Source organism: Platalea leucorodia (genome assembly GCF_965183815.1).
Source record: "Platalea leucorodia genome assembly, chromosome: 4".
In the NCBI taxonomy this organism is placed as follows: Eukaryota; Metazoa; Chordata; class Aves; order Pelecaniformes; family Threskiornithidae; genus Platalea; species Platalea leucorodia.
In genome coordinates this window covers 7,033,952-7,055,970 of record NC_138826.1, presented here as the reverse complement: position 1 = coordinate 7,055,970, position 22,019 = coordinate 7,033,952, and the positions used below count along the sequence as shown (strand labels likewise).

General features: G+C 45.7%; 1 protein-coding gene across 1 annotated transcript; it reads left to right on the top strand.

Moving 5' to 3' along the window:
- The first annotated feature begins 3,875 nt into the window (after nt 1-3,875).
- On the top strand, nt 3,876-21,639 carry BAG3 (BAG cochaperone 3). The gene is made up of 4 exons (XM_082309253.1): nt 3,876-4,074; nt 15,756-16,112; nt 18,244-18,618; nt 20,316-21,639. Exons 1-4 carry the CDS (start codon nt 3,898-3,900, stop codon nt 21,087-21,089), a joined length of 1,683 nt encoding a protein of 560 aa, XP_082165379.1. The 5' UTR covers nt 3,876-3,897; the 3' UTR covers nt 21,090-21,639.
- Nucleotides 21,640-22,019: the final 380 nt, after the last annotated feature.

The following is a 22,019-nucleotide window of genomic DNA, read 5'->3' as shown; positions in this document are numbered from 1 at the left end:
CACAATTCTGAAGAAACCATGAAGCCAAACATCCTCACTTCTCCAGTTACAGTTAGCAGAGAATCCATAGTTGAGACTTCTTTGCTTTTAGCTGAAACGATTCATAGACCTGGAATAGGATATTCAAAATGCAACCAGTGAAGTTCTGGGCTATTCATTATTGATACTCTGGGTTTGGATGAAACATCAGGCGATGGAAATCATGCTGGTGGATTCATCATGGCTCTCAAATTTGAAGATTGGGAAGCTCTGTGTGCTTGCTGCATTTATTAACAGAGCTTTCATATGACTCAATCTTAAATGCATCCAGCAGAGAACTTGGACTGGCGCCTGCTTAGAAATACAGCACTAGACACGTGCCGTATGCATCGCCTACCCGCAGGTTCATCGATAACAGCTTTCTACAATACCTGATCTAGAACAAACATGTCAACTCACAGTCCTGATTAATAGTGCCTTTTCTGTTCAGGTGATCTGCTAAATTGCCATGGGTATGCAGGAGGTAGAAAGCCAATTTAGAGCTTACCGCAAGACACGTTGTTTCCTGACACACCAGAGATATCTACTTGTTTATACAACAAATAACAATTATATTGTTACAACCGTGCTGCTTCGTACAACCTGAGCTAGAGCTGGAGTGCCTCTAGGAGGGAGATCTCGCAGCAGGACAGTCCACACAAACGTGCCTGACCATCTCGGACAGATCTGCAACCAGAGACCTCCTGTGAACTGTGGATGAAGCAGGTGACCTCTGCAGACACTTACTGATCCATCCACCGAGGGAGATGTGGCAGCATGCAGTGAAGAACCTCCCCAGGGTGGTCCATACTCTGTCTAGCGAATATGCTGTCCTGAGGTTCCTGGAAAGCAGCCGTCCTATGGACTCAAGTGACCACAGGTCATCGTATAACTCAGAAGCTGAGGCCAATTCTCTCCACAGTTCTAAGATCAAAACTGAGAAACGATGCAATTGATGGCTTGAGGAAGGAATGGCTTTGCTTTGATTTGGGGTCCTGGGTTATTCCTTGGAAATGCAGTTGTGCCTAATAATTTTCTATCTGGTTTACCCAGAATCAGCCTATTTTCAAGACAAAGAAATGCGTGAAGACCCTGTAGAGTTTATTAACTCTGGATAATTACACAGTTTCTAGTTGTATTGGAACACCCTGGAGCAAATGCTTAGACCGGTACTCCTGAGTGTGCAAAGCACCGCACAGACAGGCACCTGGAGAAGTCAGGAGTGCTGTGTTTGCACTTATATGAAGACAAAAAATAGCAAATGCTTCTTTATTGTTTTCCCTTCTGAAATGGAATATATAGACCTTCAGCCTGGAGTCTCATCTGAGATTAGCCAGACACTACAGAGACTTTCTTATTTCAATAACAAATTTTCCTGAACCCAAGATTTTTGCTTGGCAGTATTCCTTAGATGAACATTTCCATAAATCATTCTGATCTGATACGGCTAATGACAATATAAATTAGAAGCTGTATTGCCTCAGGGTTGCAGTTATGGCCCAGTGACAGCACACTACAAGAGAACCAAAAGTGAATCCCTGTACTGCTAACCCATATAACCTACCTAGCTGGGCATCCCTTCACCTTCGCAAGAAACCAGGCTAAAACCCACCTGTCAAGGAAGACAATTTAATTAACAGAAAGAGCACGAGGTCTAGCCAAATTCAATCACTAAAGTGCTTTTCCTTCTCAGCCCAGACTGCTCCGTCTCCAGCTGGATGCTTGTCCACCCGTGGGTTTCTTCCCTGCAGCAGCTCAAGTGAACCCTGAACCACTGGCCTGTGCCAATTTCTGGGAAATACAATCCCCTCCGTTTCTTAGCAGGGCTTGACCTCACAAAAATATCTAACTTAAGCCTGTTAGATACCCCTTTGAATTTTCCTTTTATTATTTTTTCACCTACTTGCTGACCTTATTAATTACCGCTGCTGAGTACATGGCTAGCTGTCAGCTGCAGCAAACAAAGAAACCCCATTCTTCATGTCTCTGCTTACACTCGCTCAGCTACAAACCCCATCTGTATCACTTCCTCAACTTACAAGAGTCATTTTCCTGCAAGACCTTTTAACATCTGTCCCGGGTGTCTGAATCAGCTGCTTTTGTTGATTTGGCAAAGGCTCTGGCATATGCTACGGAGAACATATGGTCTAAGCATGCCTTTCTGTGATGAGACAGAGTGACATTCCTCTGCAGATCTCGACAGATTGGAAGCAGAATAAATCTCTGATGTTACATCTTTGGAGGCAACAGTGAGGCTGAGCAGAGGTCTTATGTCACTGAGAGAGCGGCGAGGTAGCAGAGGTAGGAGATATGTCCAGGGACGGGCACCGCAGCCCCGGACTGATGGCGAGATGCGCAAGGTATGTGACTTGTTGCTGTCGGAAATGGGTAAGTCAGTCATGGTGGTGATAATACAGACATCTGAAAGGAAATGCTGGGGGAAAAAAATGATCTGTTTACAATACTTATGAGTCAAAGGCACACAACAGCGAGGGCAGAAACCCGGGTCCGTGACGGACCACAGCGGGGTTCTGAAGGTGAGGGATGTGCAGGATGGAAGAGCTGCAGGAACGAAGGAGCAAGTTTGAGCAATTATTAGGTTTGTCAGCGTGATGAACAAAACCCACTCTGTCAAAAGATGCATGACTATCAGCGCCAGGCAGTTTCGAGGGATCTTTGATCCTGCCCTGAGCAGGAGGAGATCGTGGCTGTCCCCGGGGGGTGTGAACAGGCAGGTTTTCCTGAAGTAAGAGATACTTTGGAAATGAGCATCTATCTCCGAGGAATGCATACCTTGGATTCCTTGAAGCAAGTAGCATTTGCAGCAGGTAACGTCTGTGTTTGAGGAACACTGTGCATTCAGTCTTCTACTTAAAGTAACTATCAACAGGCATCTGTGGCTGTTCGTGTGACTGTCAGATGACTACGAGTGGTGTAATTGCAAAGTACAGTTACCTCAAACTAAACGCACCGAGTGACAGCACCCATGGCGAAAGGGATGATTTTAAAGCTCACAGACACATTCTTTGCCTTTAGATGTGTTTTAGACACATCTTTGCAAAGAGCTGAGAAAGTTCAAACCAGCCGAATCTGAAGGACAACGCCTGCCTGAACCCTTTTTTGGGAAGAAACATTATTTTTGTTATTTGTCCATTATAACCTCGAATTATCAGCCACGGGGCAAGGAGCTTTCGCCGGGGGGGGGGGGGGGGGGGGAGTTTTGTGCCTTTGCTCACTGCGCGGGGCGGTGGGAAGGAGCCAAGGGGCGATCGTGCCCCGGCCGAGGGAGGCGCGGGTTCCCCAAGGACGGCGCCCGCCCAGCGCGCAGGCTGCGAGGCACCGGACCCGCGGCTGCAGCAGGCGCCGGGCGGAGCAGCGAAGCCGCCTGTTTCACACGGACTTCGCTAGGCGTGCTCGCCGCGGACCCTCCCAGCCGCCTTCCCTCGCCGCGGACCCTCCCAGCCGCCTTCCCTCGCCGCGGACCCTCCCAGCCGCCTTCTCCGCCGGGCGCCAGGCGAGCGCTGCCCGGCTGCGCGGCCCCAGGCGGCCGGGAGCGCCCGTCCCGCTCCGTGGGTCCGGGCTGCGCCTCCCGGGGCGGCACGACCCGGCCCCGCGTAGACGTGTCCGGTAACCCGAGGGTCGGCCCAGGCGTGCTGGAGACACCCAGAAGTTTCCAGCCGTCCGGCCCCTCCGCCTCCCTCCGCCTCCTCCTCCTCCGCGTCCCTCCCCTCCGTCCCTCGTCCCTCCTCCGCCGCCGCCGTTTCCAGACACTTCCAGCCCCGCCGCCTCCGCCCCCCCGGCCCCGCGGCGGATAAAGCCGCCGGTCCGGCGCCCCCGCCCGGCACTGGGCACACGGCTCGGCCCCGGCCCCGGCCCGCCATGAGCGCCGCCGCGCACTCCCCTCCGCCGCCTCCGCAGATGGAGGGCAGCGCCGAGCCGCTGCCCCCGGGCTGGGAGATCAAGATCGACCCGCAGACGGGCTGGCCCTTCTTCGTGGATCACAACAGCCGCACCACCACCTGGAGCGACCCGCGCCTGCGGGCGGCGGCGGGGCAGGTACGGCGGGCGGCGCCCACCCGTGCCCGCGTCCCCCGGGGCCCGGCGGGGCGGCGGGCGGGCGGGCGGGGGCCGGGGGGGCCGGGCGCTGCCCCCGGCGCATGGCGATGCGGTGAGGGCAGGCGCTGCCTTTTGTCTCTGACGCACTGCAGTCCCTTTTTTGTGCATTAAATCATTTGATACCTCGGCCCTGTAATGTTTATTTAAAGTTGGTTAAGTCCGCCCGGCCTGCCAGGCGGGACGCGAACCTTGATTTATTTTTCAGCTGCGAACAGCCCAAGCAATGAATGCCCTTAAAAAAATAAGAAACGCAGCCTGGGCTCCTACTTGTCAAGTTTTGGGTTCCTTCTTGGTTTTTTTGTTTTTTTTTTTTAATCTTTCCTGGTCACAAGCTATCTCAGTAGCTGTCTGGTTTTATTCTGAAGCGCGCTCAGAGAAAAGCCGTGTCTCAGTCCAAATATGTCCATGGAAGGAGAGGCGCGGCGGGGAGAGCGGCTGTGATTTTGCCGGGGCCCTCGGGAACGGCCCTTTCGGGCCAAACTCTCTCGGTTTTGGGGAATACAGCCCTCCGAGCCGCCCTGCTATTGGAGCAGCGCAGTGGCTGCGGGCAGAAAGTGCTGGAAACTGGAGCCGAAGTTGCCCGGTGGGAGAACGGTGCCCCCGGGGGGGGTGGTGGTTCTTGGGCTTCTCTGCGAGCAGCAGGGCTTCCCCCGGCCCCCTGCCCCTCGGCGGCCCGGCTTGGGTTTGGCCGCCCCGGGTCCCCGCCGGGCAGCGGGGTCCCCACGGACCGGGGGGGGACGGGCCGGGGGGGGGGGAGCGCCGCTGGGCGCAGCCCGAGCCCCCCAAACTGTGTTAAACTGCGCTAAACGTATAAAAAACAGCAGTGGGGGGGGCACCGGCTGTCCTCGAAACGTGTCTTCGAGGTGCCTGTCGCAACTTCTTCTCCTGTAGCCTTACATCAAACGCCAGGATCAAAGCACTCCGTAAGTGTTATTATTTTAAGAACTTGCTGTTTCTTAAAATAGTCATTGCCCACTTCGTGAGTGCAGACCACTCGGTGTGAGAGCAGCCGGGTGTTGAAAAGAAACGGAAGGGACGGGCTTTTCCATCACAAATTAACCCCCTGTTCAGCTTTCTAAGGGCTAGTTCATTTGATCTACGAATAAACGACTCCATTCTAGTACTAGTACAAAGACGTCTTAGAAAAATGTAATGTAAGAGTATGAATATTGAGACTGGCATAGGAAAAAGTGCTCTAACTGCTTTTTGGAGGGAATTTCTTCCCAGTGTAATGAGGCACCTGTTAACGCTGGCTGTTACAGCAATAAAAATAATAAATGGTATTTTTTTTATAACCATAAAACATACTTGAGAAGACAAGTGCGCTGTTTACTCAAAAGCTTTTGTTATGGAAATACCACTTGAAACTAACCCATTTAACAGAAAAGTCCCATTTCGGCTGCTTTTGATAATTGTGCGAAAACAGCGTTTGAAGTTCGAGTGGCTCAGTACTCCCTGAGTGGGTGCCTGACACAAAACAACTTTTCACCCCTGTCTGATGTGAAATCTGTGGTAGTGCAAAGTGCTGCTTCTTCTGCCAGCTTGCAAGGGTTATCGCAGATAGGAAAAGTCGCACCTGCTTTTGAGCGGCATTTGCGGGATACGCTTTTTTCCAAGCAGGAAAATGTGTTACTGCTCAGTTTGAGCAGGAATGTGTGTATGCTTTGGGATCGCTCACTGAAAGAGGGAGAAATGCTTCTGGAGATGAATATGGAAAATCGTTGATTTTGGGGAGTTCCAGCCTAATGTTGCTCAAAGAAAATAAACTCTCCAGCTCATGGCGATGGAAGTTGCGTGTAACCATGATCTGATACAGCCCTTTGTCAGAGCCTTGAGTTAAGAATATCTGCTGGAATTAATGGACAGCTTCTGGCATTGTTTGTTAAATACCAGTGCATTTGACAAGAACAGGTACTATTTAGCAGAAGAGTCTCGGAATCACATCTGATGAAAGTATTTATAAATAATGTTTTTTTTTTAAATAATGTTTTTTTTAAATAATGTTTTCTTAGCTAGACAATGCCAAAGAAGACAGATTACCCACTGACATTGAATGTCAGACCCAACAGTGATTTTTGAAGGCCTTAGACTTTTTTTTTTAAAATCTCTACAGGTAGAAAGGACAAAATCACAGATGCAGGCAGAAAGAGCGAAGATATAGGAACAGCTTTCTGGTTTCCCTCAGTGTTAGTCTAGCTCAAATGAGAACTTGGGGTTCACTTTTGGAAGCGATAGGAGAATTGCAAAAGCGGACTGTGTGTGTCAGAGTTCATGCATCTTTTCAAGGATAATTGTACAAAGACCAAACTTGCACTGACTTATCGCTGCCTTGCTTTCATTGAAACTAGCCAGTGGAACTAGCGATTTTGTTGATCACGATTGGTGGTTTCGTTGGTGGTCTTTAAGCAAGCCTTACACTGTATGTATCGATATTCTCTCGGAATATTTGTTCCCTTTCTGAAGAGGCCTAGGCAATGAAGTGAGGTAATACGCTGTAAGTGGACAATGAACGGAGCACAGGTCTAAAGCTAACTGAGCTTTTTTAGCTAAGTACTATAGCTGAGGCAGCATTAATAATGTAGTCCCATTTTTCCCAAGTGGTTGATCTTGGTCTTCTTACTTATTCTAGGCTTGGCATCGGAGTAACGATGCTGACTGCAGTAAACTGTACCAGATATATAGTCAGTTAAAGGGAGAAATGGCGCTCTTAAAATTTTAACTCATGACAGAGCCATTTTAAATCAACGGAACCAGACCTTGATTTTGCATTTAAGATTAAAGATTGAGATTTAAGACTGTATTTTAGATGCGTTCATCAATTCAGATGGCTCTCACTTTCTCATTCGGTCTGGCCTCTTTTTACCGCATGAAGGATGGGTGTCCTTCCTCTGCGTGTTTAGCTCTGTCACTTGTGTGGAATCATTGCGGTGTAAGGCTGGACTAGGGACACCTTCCTGAGAAAGAACAGAAAATCTCTTGCTGTACTCTAGTGAGAAGTAAGCCATGACTTTGCAAATGACTGAAGAACATTTATTAACAAAACCTTTTGGTAGACTAACAATTTTCTTCCAAGCGTCTAATTAGTTAATAGTAAGACATTCAAAGCGTAAGGTACAATCAATATAATGAGGCGTGTATATGCATACTTTTACTAAAAAAGTGTTTACTAGCAATGCCACTCCCCTTCCTCTCTTTGGTAGAATTACTGATTGCCTGTGCTTATCCGTGGTTGGTATTTTCTGTGTTTTTTCTGGTATTTTCTGTATTAACTTATGCCATCACACCTCAGCATACTTTCTGCGAGATTGTCTTATAGTGTTAAATTGTTTACTTGGTATTCCCCAAAGTGTTGATAAAAATAGATTACGTTTAAAGAAGAAAACAAAACCAAGGCTTGTAGAAGTACTTATGGATGCCCCTTCCATATGTTGTTTCCACATGCCGTAAACCCAATGGGAAATACTGCAACTAAAAATAGACCAAAGGAATTGACTGTGCTGAGCTTCACTGAGCTAATATTGCGATGATCGATAGCTCACTAATGCCTTAGGTTTGAGATAAAAGCTGTACCAGCCAGCCACAAAGTCTGGGAGCAGTCGTAAAAGTGGTATATTTATTGGTTGCAACAATGACTGCGCAGGCCTAAAGAAAGGAAGAGGCAGCCATCTTGCCCTCCTCCTGAGGCCTTCGTTGGTATTTGGGCAACAGCTAACTACACCGTCACTATTCGGGGAACAACCAACTACACCTAACTTTCTATCCTCACCCTTCGTGACTGTTGCATCTCTTTTCTCTCTGCTTCCCCAAATAAGTCTTAAGTCACTCAATTCCCATCTCTTTAGCAGTGAACTTATTTTTGAGCACTGACTTCTCACGTTCGAGTTGACCGAAAAATTCTTGGTAGACCAAATTAGAAATTGCATTGAAAGTTCAGTACAGCCTCTCTCAAACTCCGCGTCTTTTGCAGTGGTTCACATCAATGGAAGGGAATGTAAGACTGGGTAGCAATTTAGGTCTTTATTACCTGCAGTGTTTTTTACATTACTTATGCTGATGATGTGCATTCTGTCACAGTCAGATTAATAAATTGGTTACTGGATTAAAAAGGTACTGTATATAAAAGGCATAATACGTAGGAGTGGTAAAATTATCAGTAGGGGGTTTTTGGAGGGTTGTGCACTGGCTTTGTCCAGATTGCCCGAAGCTGCTTTGTGTAGTTATTTAAAGTCCCCCTAGATAGAACATGGTAAGCAGGGAGTTAATTTATGGAGATACCGATTAATCTGAAAACAAGGAGTGGATCAAATCGGAAATAAGAGAAAGGAACATGAAGAAATCACGCTAGAAATAATGCGGCAGCGTCTGGGCAATCATGCAAGAGGAAAGGCAAGGAAGGTCTTGCGTGGCTCTGTGTAACTCCCGACCCAGCGTACCTCTTATCTAAAGGAGAAAGGAAGAACACGTGTGCCAGGTGGCAGCGTTCTTTCCTAGGAATCATATTTTTAACACTTCCAACATACACACGGGCAGGACTTTTCCATAACCACGTGGCAAAAATAGAATTGTTCCCACTTGAACCATGATAAGGCAGGTAACAATCCAATACGCTTTGGGGTATATAGACACTATCGCTCTAGGTAAGCTCTGTCTCCACCTTCTTCTGTGGCAGCTATGCCCTCTCTTCATGCCAAGTTAAATATAAAATAGAAGAAATGGCTTGTTCACACGAATTACATGACTTCATTATAGATGAAAAATGCCGTATCTTCAAATGTGTTGCAGAAGCTGTTAATTTGAAAAAAAAATTTTTTTTTTTTTCCCTTCTTGGTTTCGCAGACAGGAAAATGAGACATGGGGTGGTGAAACGACTTGTCTAACGTCGCCCAGTAGGTCAGGTAGCATGAAAGTATGTTTTTATGGCTGATGGCAAAGCCTTATAATCGATAAATAGGGTGCCGTGTAGCAAGTGTTTTTATAGTGTTGGAAAATTGCTGTTTAAGGAAGTGAACTCAGAAAATTGCTGTGTGCAAAATGAAATTTAGATAAAAATGTAGACCCTGACTATAACCTGTGAAATTCACAGCTGACTCTTTGAATAGCTAGCTACTTATTCTCCTTTTTTACAGGGCATTGTTTTGCTAATTCTTCAAGCTTGTACTTTCTTCTGTGTTACAAATTTCTGGCTCCCAGCTAAGAGCGGGAAGGCAACAGGTTGACCACCTGCTTCTTAGGTAAGCAGGCAGTGAACAGAAATAACTGAATAAAGCGTGTCATTCTCATCACCCTTGACAAGGATATTTCTGTTAGCGCTCTAAAGGGCTTTTCTTTAACCCCGTCCATTACAGCTGGCGGGATGGCTGGCGATGCCGGCTCTCTCCTAAGAGTGCTCTGCTCTTCGTAGCAGTCACTGCTGCTTTCTCTGAAGGTGTTTGGTTTGGCCCATCGGATGCTTTCTGTGCACGGGCCGTCTTCCACTCCCGGGCATAAAGGGCAAGTGTCTTCATGTCTGCGCCGAGGCATTTTAGCCTAAGAAAGAATCATCTTGGTGATCAAAAAAGAACAGTTTTAGTTCCTGGAACAAGATTGGTCTGCAAGATAGCCAGCATATTTGCTCCAGGAAGGCTCTCTGTTCTGGAAAGCTTAGGATTAGATTTCTCCTTCAATTTTTAATAGCGTTTGTTTATTTATTTCTAATGACATCATTGCGCTTCATCAGTTAGAGCATATGTTAATATAATACTTGTATAATACAACATGATAATTACAGGAGAGAACAAAAGGCCTATTTGCCTACACATGTGTATGTTAGGAAATAAAACTCAGCATTCAACAAGTAAAACATCAAAAGCAGCTTGGTGTATAAATGGGTGACATGATGTGACCGACACGAAGCTCTACTGAGACAGCTCATGCGACTAAGCTTATTCATGGTTTCCTTCAGTCATTAGCTAATGATATCTTGCTCAAATGCCTATGTGCTCAGTGTATATATTTAAGCACAAATTGTGAGTAAAAGAGTGAGAATGTAAAAATCTTTAGTGGCTGAAGCACGGGAGTAGGAAGTCAGGGGTCAGCGCTGAGAGCAAATCACTCTCCACCTTCCCACTTGTATCGTTCTCTGGGAAGCAGTAATGAAACGTACTTCATGGTAATGTGCTATTAATATGCTTAAACACAAGGCACTGTTGAGAAACTTTTTAGTGCTTTAATCAACTTAAAAGGAGTACTTGGATATGTTGATTTCTATCGGTAGCAAAGCTTGTGTAGTAGTTTTGATTTGTCTAGTTAGTGTAACAGAGAAGAAAAAAGGTCTGGCCAAAAAGTAAAATATGAGCAGGTATGGAATCCAATTCTAATGGTGAAAGTTTTGCCTTTCCATGACATAAAATGTGTTGTGTTGTTTGTTTGTTTTTGTTTGGTTTTTTTAATAAATAGAATTGGTACATCATTCTTAGATTTGAATATTAGGTACTACTGGCTTTTTTGGTTATTCATGGCAATTTCTGATAAAGAGTAGATTTGAGTATATGTCAAAGAAAACTTTGTTGTCATATTTCAGTCACTCCTTTTAGTTGTATTGATGTGTTCTGTTGTGAAAGAACAGACTCGTACTACTCCCTTCTTCCTAAATGTGTAGGAACCAGGCTTAAAATTATGGGAAGTTGTGCTCTCAAGTCAGATTTGGTCAGATAACTGGCATTTTCTCAGTCATTCGAGCAACCAGAATACTTTCATTTGCATGATACTCTTTACAGCAGCAGCTTAAAAGTTCAGAACCCTACTGAAGTCAGTAGACCTTCTGTTTGTATACAGAAAGAGATATTTCATCTCTTGGTAATGCTTGTGAAATCTGCGTTCCTTTGCTAGGTAATATTTACAAAACAAGTATGACTTAAATACTCGCACTGCTGCTCTGCAAGAGCTACAGAGGTGCTACCTGTGTGTATAATACATCCATGCTTTAGAGAACTGAATTTACTATACTACAAATAATATCAGTACAGGTCAAGAAAAATGCAAGAGTGTGATGGCAGCAAAACTTGCCTTTTAACTACTTTTTCTGTAGACCATTTTAGTGTAAGAGGAATGAAAAATGTATTATGCAGTCTCAAAAGGGAGATTCCAAGTTCGATACAACTATTCCAGTAATCTAGCGTGCATACAGAATATTTTGACAAATTTCATTCTACTGGTACAGCCATCTGGATGACTTCAGTGGCAATTTGCTAGCATCAGCAGTGACTGAATTTGCAGGTTTCTGTGTTTCAGTCTGGAATAACACTTGAGCAGTCCCTGGGGCACATTAGGAGTTATGCCATTATCCACTCGGGATAGACAGTACAGCTGTACCAGGAGTTTTGTTGCAAGGTTGTGTTTTTCTCCTGCTGTCGCTTTTTTCATTCCAGTGGCACACAGTGTCAGAACTCACTAAAAATCTGAGCAAGTTTGAGGATTTTAGCCTCGCTCCTGACTGTGCCCTTCCCATGGGAAGCCAAGAGTAGGATGTGGGGGTATGAAGTGTTTTTTCCAGTTGCACAACTTGTGCTGGCTGCACCTTTATTTATCATGGTGATGGCCTCACAACAGAAACGCATGTCCTCGTCCCGAGAGGTGGGAGCACTGTCATGCCTCCTGAGCAGATCTCCCAGCACGGCGTGGCTGTCCCACTCACAGCCTGTTCAAAACACAGCGATGCTTTTTTCTCTTAACTTGACTGGCGATGATGGCTCCTCTATACTTGCTCGGCTCCTCCTGAAATGGTGGGTCGGGTCTGAGTTTCTGCTGGTGTTTCAGGCTACCTGACTGTTGTCAAAATTTCTGAGCTGCTTGAGGGAGTTTTTTGCATTTTTGTGCTCCCTCCTTTTTGGGGATTCTGTCTCTTAAATGTAAAATAAGGGTGCGATCACAGCCGTGATTCCTGCAGTGCTGATTGTCAGTCCTCCTCCTTACGGGGAAATTCATCGATAGTCTGTTGCTTATAATTACTCTCAAACTTATTGTCAAAGAACTTCTTGCTTCCTTGGATGAGAGCAGGAGAAATTTACTTCAGTTTTTTTTCATGCAGAAATCTGAGTTGGGTTCCTGTTTTTTATACTTCAACTGTATACTTAAACATAGAATCATTCTATGATTCTATCGTCCTTCCCAGTTTAAGTATAAAAAAGGATGATGGACTAAGGCTTGTCATTCATTTATTGGTCATATCTCTTTGTGCAGATTTGTGTTAAATGTGGGCTTTTTCAGATAACGTTTGTTAATATAACGCGCAAGAACTGTATTTGATAGAAGGCAAGTAAAACCAAAAAATGGCCGTTTTTGGTCTCCTGGCTGGCTGTCCCATGAAACAGGAATGAAAGCATTCAGAGGGAAGCCACGAATCTCTTCTCTGTAGTGTTAGGACGAGAGTTTTCCAGGTCTCGCTTCCGTTCCTCCCCCTTGCCGCAGTGTCCGCAGGCACACCTGAGCTTCTCCCGAAGTCTTCCAGAACCTGTTTGTCCAGGCTGGAACCGCAGGCTCCCTTGCACAAAACAGAACTGCTTTGGCCGAAAGCCTGACTATGGGGGCATTGGGATCTGTGTGCACTCTGGTTGTGCTGGATCCTCGCTGAAAAGGAGCCTGAACCGCTTGTAGCCATCCGCCTGACCCCAAGGCCTCTTTGTAGTCTTTGGTCAGGGTGCTGCGGTGTCATGCCTCGCGTGCGGGGCGTCTCGGTGCACGCAGATGGCGCGTGTTCACGGTCTTATGAAATGGTGGGGAGAAAGGGAACAGGAAATAAGAAGGAATGTCGAGGATGTGGTGATACAAACTGGCTAACATAAGAAACTGTTTAGAGAGTTAAATATTAACGAAGTGTTGAAGAGAACAATGTGGATCAGGCAAAGCAGTTGTGTTGAGAGCACCTTCCTTAAACTTGTGATCTGTCTGCCTCAGCGCTACTGACAGTGGGGGGAAAAATAAGCATGCTGCATTTGTTTCTTTACTGAGGACTGCTCTGATATGACAGCACTGTTAAGAGACACACGCACAAAAAAGTCCTCTGTTGTTAGCAGACCTAACTACAGGGGAAAAAAAAGCCTGGAGCAAAGGACCATCTCGAAATGTTAACTTTCCGCAGGAGCATCACAGGTTGTCTGAAGCTGTAAGAATAAATGACAAATTATGAGAGAATAGTTTATGCTGTGGCTCTTAAAGAGGGGCCAGTGTTTCCATTAAAAAAAAAAAAAAGTATTAAACTTGCTGAAAGTTTCACTTCAGATATAAACTGAATGGTTTGAAAAAGCAGTCCAACCTGTTTTTCCTTTGGTTTTGGGCTGCTTCTTTTGTATTTCTTACCAGGGCTTAAGTTGCAGAGGCAGATTTCTCAGGTTGCTAAGACGGTTCAAAACAAGGGCAGCCTCAAGGGTCTGAAAATGAAGACAAGGGAGGGGAAGCCTGTGGTCAGACTCCTAGGAGGGGGTTCATGGAGGCTGGGGGGAGTGGGACACTGTCCGTGTTGAAGCCTTGGCAAGGATTTATCATTGTGGATTACTCCAGGAGATTGAAGGGCTTATCCCCAAATGGAGCAGTTCAGAACATTGCAGACCCCTAAAATGCCAAGAGAGAGAGGAGCTGGCAACTAATCCCTTAGGGCAGATTCGTTGTACACCCGGGTGGAGGGGAGCAAGCGTGGCCGAGAGCCTTCTCATGTCAGGGCATCTGTGGGTGCTGCTGGCCCACCCAGCTCCTACACCCTTCCCAGCACCGACCCTTCCTGCGGGGAGTCTGACAACGCTGGAAGTGAGGGAATCTCCTTTTTATAGCCGTGGGAGCCATGCCTGTAGGTGGGGTGGCTGGCTGTGGACTCTCGGGTTACACCGCAGCCTGCCGCCTGCTCCCTCCGTCAGGGAGACTGTGCCGAGCAGCTGGTGCGCGCCGGGCGCAGAACGCATCGACTCAGCGCGGAGCGGCAAGGTGCTTCTTCCGACTGTCAAATCATCAGTTTCCCAGCCTGCTCGGCTCCGCTCGCCCGGCAGACATTTGGCTCTGATGTGGCCTCGCATTGTTGCTAGCTGAGCGCACGTCAAATTTATTTTCCGGCAAACGCAGTTTGCTGGCGTAACTGCGCGTCCCTCCAGATCCCAGGAGAGACGGCTGCCGGGAGTGCTGCGGATGCGGGGTTATGCTGCTAGAAGGTGAACTGGCAAACGCTTGTTGGTCCTCGGGGTCCTGAAGCCCCTGGACAGCCCGCGTTCAGCAGAGGAATGTGGTTTCCCGGTAGGGTGAATTTAGAATGACTCATCTGTCGGCAGCGGATCCCGGTGCAGACCTTGGCATGAGATCATCCTTGTTCTGCAACTGGAAAAGCCAACTTCAAATTACTTCTCTGTGCGAACTTTCTAGGCCTGGCTCTCCTCTGTGCCTCTTTCTGAATTTTTCCTTTGTTTGTGGAGGTTTTTTTTATTGAGTAAAAGGAAATGCAACGTCAGGGCTCTGACTTTGAACTTGTTCCTTTCAGTGCTTGTTATCTTTATTTTATTAGCTTACCTAAATAATAGTCTTTATTCTCTGCAGTTTCCTCGCTTACAGGAATTCTCAGAAATTGCTTTTTAAGGGGATACGGTCATGTAGGAAGAACACTCAAAATCTGGTTGGTAAAATAGTTAATTCTTAATGAATTAGTGTATTAATGTGTACAGAAGAACATGAAATATTTTTGCAGCTTAAACACCTCTTTAAAAATAGGGTTTCCAACACTTGCACCATATGTCCCCTTATTAAATTCTCCTCTTACTGAATAATGACATTACCCTCTGAATGACAGAGGTGCTTGTTACATGATCTGACTTAGAGATACATCTGGAACTTGGCCCTCGCAGGGCCTCAAAATAGAATGACCGATGCAGGAAGAACTTACTAGAGGACTTGTGAAGGCTCTTAGTACAAACCACTTCCACCCTTGCCAGAGCTTTGACATTGTCCAGTGAGCACACTCAGGCAACGCAGGGATTTATTTTGTCTGGCTTTTTAGTGTTTTCCTCTTCCTTACCCTATCCTGTCTTCCTCTCTCCTCTTCAATATTTACTGAACTGGATCCTCCCGTAGCTAAAAGTTGATATATCTTTCAGTATGCGGCGTTAGTAACTCTTGAGATAGCCAGTGGGAGGAACACCACCAGTGAACACTGTGCTTCTGATGGGATTAGGCTTCCTTGAAAGTTTCTTGTCAGATGTTGCCTCTAGCACCGGGTGGGTTCTGAGAGGTGCTACGGAAATGTCTCTGGGCCCAAGGCCACGTGTTTGGAGGAGCTCTGTCTGAAGGGTGGCTAAATGCAAGGGATGTACGCTAAGTAAGAAATCCTGTTGTAATTAGGCGGGTATTTTAAAGGCTAAGTTGGTATCTATGAGAAGTGGGGGTGAAACACTCGTACATACACAGATTTTTTTAGCTTATTGTCTTCCCTTGCCTGCAGATCTGGAGCGTTAGCGCCTGCTGTTCGCTGCCCTCCACGGACCCAAGAGGGTCTGAACTTCTCCTACGCAGCTGATAACTGCTTTTAGGACAGACCTTTAGGGCAGCTTTTTCTTACCAGGTGTATTGAGCCGAGCTACCAGCAAGTGCTGTGTGATGTTTTTAACTTCCAGGAAGGCCAGTCGTCAGCAAATGGTCCATCTCGCGACAGCCCCAAGCAGCCACCAGCAAGAGAAGGAAACATGGGATACCCCAAGCTCCGGGCTGGCTATATCCCTATTCCCGTCATCCACGAGGGCATCGATGGCAGACGGCAGCACCCGTGCTTTTCTGCTCCGCAGCCCGCTGTGCAGCGATACAAGACAGAAGCTGTCCCTACCGCGGTGCAGGCACAGCCACCTCTCAGGGGGGCCTATGCCGGCCCCGAGTCCCCTCCAAGGGGACCGGCGGAGCCTTCTCAGACAGATAAACAGTGTGGACAGACAACGGCAGCTGCGGCAGCCCAAGCGCCGGCCACGCAGGGACCCGAGGTAACTTGTCAGTGTTGCTGGGGTGTGTTTGCCTTGGTCTTTGCAGCGCTCATGACCTGAATGTCACACGGGTACTTTATCCTTCAGAAAGCCAAACTTGCCACAGGATTACATTTTCCCAATACTTCCAGAGCATTAAAATGCAAAAGTGCACAGTCACGGCAGCATAAATATGAAAGGTTTTTTTCTAGCATCGCCTGCTTTCGTTCTGGAATGATTCTGCAGAAACAAACGCATGTAAATGGCTTCTGCGAAAAGGGAGCCTCTGAGCCGGGCAGGTCCTGCAGCAGGGGAGGGCTGCTTTAGGCTTTATACCGGTTCCCCCGCAAGCGGAGCATGCAGGCGAGTCTCGTGTTCCGCACCACGAGTCAGAAACTGAAGAGAACAAAGTGGGAGAGAAAAAAACCAAACTGGCCAGTTAGCTAACCACCCAGGCCACTTCAGAAGTTGTACTTCTGTGATCTCTGCTTTCCAATTTAATACTTCAGTTGTGTGAAGTGTATAGATTTACATATATACAGGTTTAAAAATGAATTGTAAAGTATTTTTGTCATTCAGTGGCATGTTAAAATACTTTCAAACTATGAACTTCTTTAAGAAAAAAAAAAAGTCACCCTGCTTGCTGTGTGTTTCAGAAGGTAGGATTTTGGTTTGCCTCTTCTCTCTAGAGAATTAGCAGAATTTGTATTCTTGTAATACATGGAAATATCAACCTCATTTTTATTCAAAGTACGATGAGCAGGAAATTCAGCCTTCACCAAGCTGAAAATACATCATCAGGTCTGTAATTCAGCAGTGGTGGCTCTGAAACCTGTCTGGAGTCTGAACAATGTAATTATAATTCTGTTAGCAGGTTTCTCAGCTGTCCTGACTAACCATGCCTTGTCCATGCAGTGCCGGGACAAGAGCCTTGGCTTTTCCTTCTCCCGACACTACAGTGGGGAATAAGCATTATCTTGTACACAGACTGGCTTCAGGAGCACATCTTCTGTGCCTCTTACCGAAGTCCTCCGAGATGACTGCTGAGGACCTCAGACCTTGCTGTTACAAACTTCGGCAGCGCAGTGTGGGTATCAGCTGCGCAGAGCCTGTGATGGTGCCTTTAAACCCCATGTTGACAAGGCCACCAGTAGTGGCAGTGAGGGGCACCGTAACACAAACCAGCATTTATCTATTTATTTATTTATTTAAGGTTGCTGTTTCACAGGCAGCTGAGCTCAGCAGTTCACCAGCACCAAAAGAGGGGTCTTGTTTCCCTTCTCCTACCTCGCCTGCCCTTCTCTTGCCTCTGGCTGTGTTGTCCTGCTCCAGTCTGACCTGGCCTTTCACTGAGCTGTGTAACAAACCCATCAGGAAATAATTTTTTTTCCTCTTACTTAGTGAGTGAAACTGGTCAGAGAATGGCCTGACAACTGCTGGAGCCGGTGCAAAGTAGGTGCGGTGATGGATTGGCATAGCAGGAGGAGGGAGGGAGCTGTGAGCAAATAAACTGCCTGTCCCCAGCTTGCAGCCCCACAACCCGGAGCACGCCGGGAACAGGATTCTGCAGCGAGCCCGGCGCTCGCTCCTGCCGACAGCAGGTCTAAGCCAGTGCAGCTCTTACTGCTGGTGCTCGGGGTTGGAAGGCCGTAGGGGAGAAAAAGGGGGCATTGCCATCCGTGCATTGCCATAGCCTGCTACCGAATTACATGCTTTAAAAAAACAAAACAAAACAAAATCTGTTAGTGTGAGCAGGATCAGAAGTCTCAATGTTGTGTGCCTCTGTTAGGGGTTCGTTTTTGTCTCCAGTATATAATTTATTTGCTTAACTTTAGTTTGCCTCAAATTTAACAGGTTTCAACAGGAACAGCCAGGCAAAAGCAGCAAACATTGTGACTGAGCATCCACTCCCTGCTCATTTGAGGGCTGGGAATGCTGTTGCTCAGGTTTGTACTTGTTACAGTGATGCTCCCTCACCTTCTGTGGTTTGTCTAGTGAGGCCCTCGGCCAAAAAACCAAGGAAGTGGATCCCTTGCGTGTCGGACACGAGTTCGGTTTCTGTGACCATCTCTTTCCATTCTCTTTGGAAATGAAAAGTACTGTGAGCACAAAACTAGTTAAAATTTAATAATGGATTTTGTTTTCATGGCAGCCTCAGTCTCCTGGAGCTTCTGATTCTCCAACGGTTTCCCCTCAGTCCTCTGGCAGGCCCAATGCAGGAAGCCATCAGCTTCCTCGTGGTTATATTCCAATTCCCGTGATCCACGAAAATATCCAACGGCAACCAACGCAAGTCTACCACCAGGCACAGAAGACACACTACCCTGCCCAGCAGAGCGAATACCACCAACCAGTGTTTCACAAAATTCAACCAGATGAGAGGGAGCCGAAGACGACGCGAGCGCAGTCTCCGTTCAGGGTGTCTCAGAGAGGCTCATCCAGCCGCGAAAGTTCACCGGCCAGGGTCACCACCCAGATACAGCCCCCAGCTCCCATCAGAGTGCAGACAGTTGTAGACAGACCCCAGGTACGTCGAACGGGGAGGGGAATCACCTGCCAGCTGTATTTTTCATATGTATTTCATATGTATTTTTGTATGTTCAGTGTGGGTAGAGGTGAAAAATTGGCTCATACTAACAAGTACATGAAAGCACGTAAAGCAGTCTCCATTTCTGTATTTAAACAAATGGGGAGATACTGAGATAAGATACCAGCAGCAAGCTGCCTTTCCACCTATGAGGATTGTGGAGTCTTTGGATCACTGAAATATGATTTAACACGCGATTTGATTTTCCTCTCGTCAGAGTATAATTCGGTGTAATTACACTGAGGTCACTGATGTTGCATTATGTTTGTGAGAAGAAAATCAGGTCCGCGGGATTTGTGGCATCTATGTAAATATACCTCGTTGATGTCTCAGAACCATTTAGGATAGCATCAGATTCACAAAGTAATTTTAATTATGAGGAAAGAGGATCAGCAAAATCTAGTCTTAGAGCTTCTTATACTTCCTACAGGAAGCGTGCGTTTGCTCATAGAACATGTTGCTCATTGAACATTTTTTCCATGTTAAAATTCTTACTAAAACTACAGTTAAAGACTACTGGGAATTTGACAACTGTGAGTGTGTGCAAGGGGGTATGTATAGAAACAAGCCTTGATTTCCTCGCTGGAGAGATTTCAGCTTGAAAATGACAGGAGCAGAATTAGGTTAATACTTTTGAAAATCCAGTTGCTAGGACAAAAAAATGAAGACTTCAGATTTAATGGCATATTCTAGGTTATAATGTTAATTTATTTTTAACAGGTGAGAATTTGAGCTCCCTAATCAAATTTTACATTTAATGGGTAAAGCAGTTAACAGATTGTCAGTGCAGGCCATTACTTATTTGGTTTAAATATAAATGTAGGTGTTTTACTTCAGCCATCTAAATCCATGAGAGCTGGATCTAGTACCTTTCCAAAATCACTCTATATGTGCACAAATAAGTGAAGGGGGTGACAGGGGAAGGAAAATACAGATCTCATCAATTCGATTTTTTTGCTAAGATTTCAGAATGAATCTCAATTTCAAGAGATTTCTGAGTTGATGACTTAGATCTATAGTAATCCCAGGGATTGTCTCTAATTGCTACAGTGTAATAAGATTGACATAGTAACCTCTCCATGTAAATACTCTAAAGGTAAAATCAGTAAAAATAAGCACTAGCAAAAAAAGGAATGTCCTGAAAACAGGAACAGGATGAGAATAGCCCAAAATGTGATTAAAACTCAGCAAAGCAGTTAGCTTTTCAAGAAACACCAGCTCTGAGTTTGTGACATGCTGAGGATGAAATCTCGACCGTGCTGCAGTGAGCTCTGTAAATCTTACTGACTTAAGTCAGGTGAGGGCTTTGCTCTAAGGTCCTATCTTATCAAACTGCTCATAGGGCTGATTTTAGTGAGCGTGGGCAGGATTTGGTGGGTTGAAGTTTATTGTCTTTGAGAGTCGATTGGTGCTTGTAATTTGCAGTAGCTTGAAAACAATAACTCTTCAGCACAGGGCTTTTTTTTTATTTTAAAACAGTAAAATTCAGCAATGAACAGGAAAGATTAGTCATCCGGCGTGTGTGAAAATTGCACTTCTAGAAGTACAGAAAATTGGATGTTAGGTTACTTGTTCTTTAGAAGGAAATAAGGAGCATTGTTCATTGTATCTCAACACACACTTGCCTTGCTCGCCAGGTTTCTCAGCAACAAGTCCCACCTCAAGAGCCACCAAGACCATCCCCACCGCCTGAAATCAAACCTGAAAACAAGGCAGTTCCGCCGCCCGAAACTGAGGTGCCGTCATCGTATATCCCAATTCAGGTCACCCACCAAGAACCGGATTCTAAACTACCACCCCAGAAGCCTCCAGCCATGGCAGAGAAAGCTGATAAAAAGGTTCCCTGCCCAGCTAAGATTGTTCCCCCACAGGAAAGGCCTCCTCCTGAAGAAGCGGCGACACTGAAGACCATGGAAACGGGAGAACCTCAAAAGCATCCTGGTGTTTTGAAAGTGGAGGCAATTCTGGAGAAAGTACAAATGCTTGAGCAGGCAGTCGACTCCTTTGAAGGCAAGAAAACTGACAAAAAATACTTGATGATTGAAGAGTATTTGACCAAAGAGTTGCTAGCCCTAGACTCAGTGGACCCTGAGGGTCGTGCGGATGTGCGCCAGGCCAGGAGAGATGGTGTAAGGAAGGTCCAGAACATTTTGGAAAGACTTGAACAGAAAGCAGAAGATGTCCCAGAACCAGTTCAAGTTGATGGACTTCAGCCAAATTTGCCAGAGCCTAAGCCACCACAGGAAATCATGGAGATTGAACCTGTGGTAGTCAAGAGCAAGGGAGATATCAGTAATAAAGATGCCAAAGAGGAAACCAAAATGGAAAGACATCAGCCTGAAACTAAGGAAGAAGTGTTTACCAATCTCGCCACCACGACAAACACACCTAATAACCCAACTGAACCGTAGCCCCGTGCTGAAATTAAAATCTCTCAGACTCTATAACTTAAAGTGTGTTTAAGTGAATTTTAAGTTGCATGCATTTCCAGAGCTCTTTTCAACTGGTTTTTAATCAACATAGCAGCTTGGGACACAGTAAACACTTTGTGGGGGAAGGAGGGAGTTAGAAAGAAAGTAATGCATTTATCCTTTATTCTTACACTATGTAAAAGACATGTTTCAAAAATAAACCCTGTATATTAATCACTTTTAGATCAGCTGAGTGGGGGGGAAAAAAACCCCAAACCAACTACTTCAGGGTTAATACTGATGCGTGTTGTTTAGGGTGTATTCTTTTGCAGGTGATTTTTGTAAAATCAGTGGCCTGCATTGTCGGAATACCAGTCCTTCTATAAGCGTAGCCACTCTTAACAGTAATGTTTTTATTTTTAATGTTCACAGTTGGGCACTTTAAGTAATGATGGATAGAAAGTGTGTAAGAAACTGTAGGGATATTTATATGTGTGCAGGACTTCAATGCTATATTTTAAGAGGGAAATAAAATAATATAGAAGCCTGATTTAGTCTTGTGATTTTATAAGCTGGAAATGTAAGGGTAGTAATCGGTTTCAAATACACTCTTCTAAACATAGATTTCTTTTAGTACACCATTGTAGTTGAAGTCTGACAGCTGCTTTCTCATCAAGACCAAAATGTGCCTTTCTCTATTCACTTCCTCCCTTATAATGTCGTTGCTGTATCACATATGTGGATTGAGGAAAGAATTTCGCTTAGTGTTTCCTTTTTCTTTTTTCTTTTCTTTTTTTTTTTTTCTCCCTCTGCCCTGGGAGTCACCATTTAACAGAAATGTTTATAACATTAACAAATCCATATCTACTGCTGTTGTCTTACAGAAATTTACTTTACAGCATCTTAAATTGTTACGTGAAGTCATTAGCC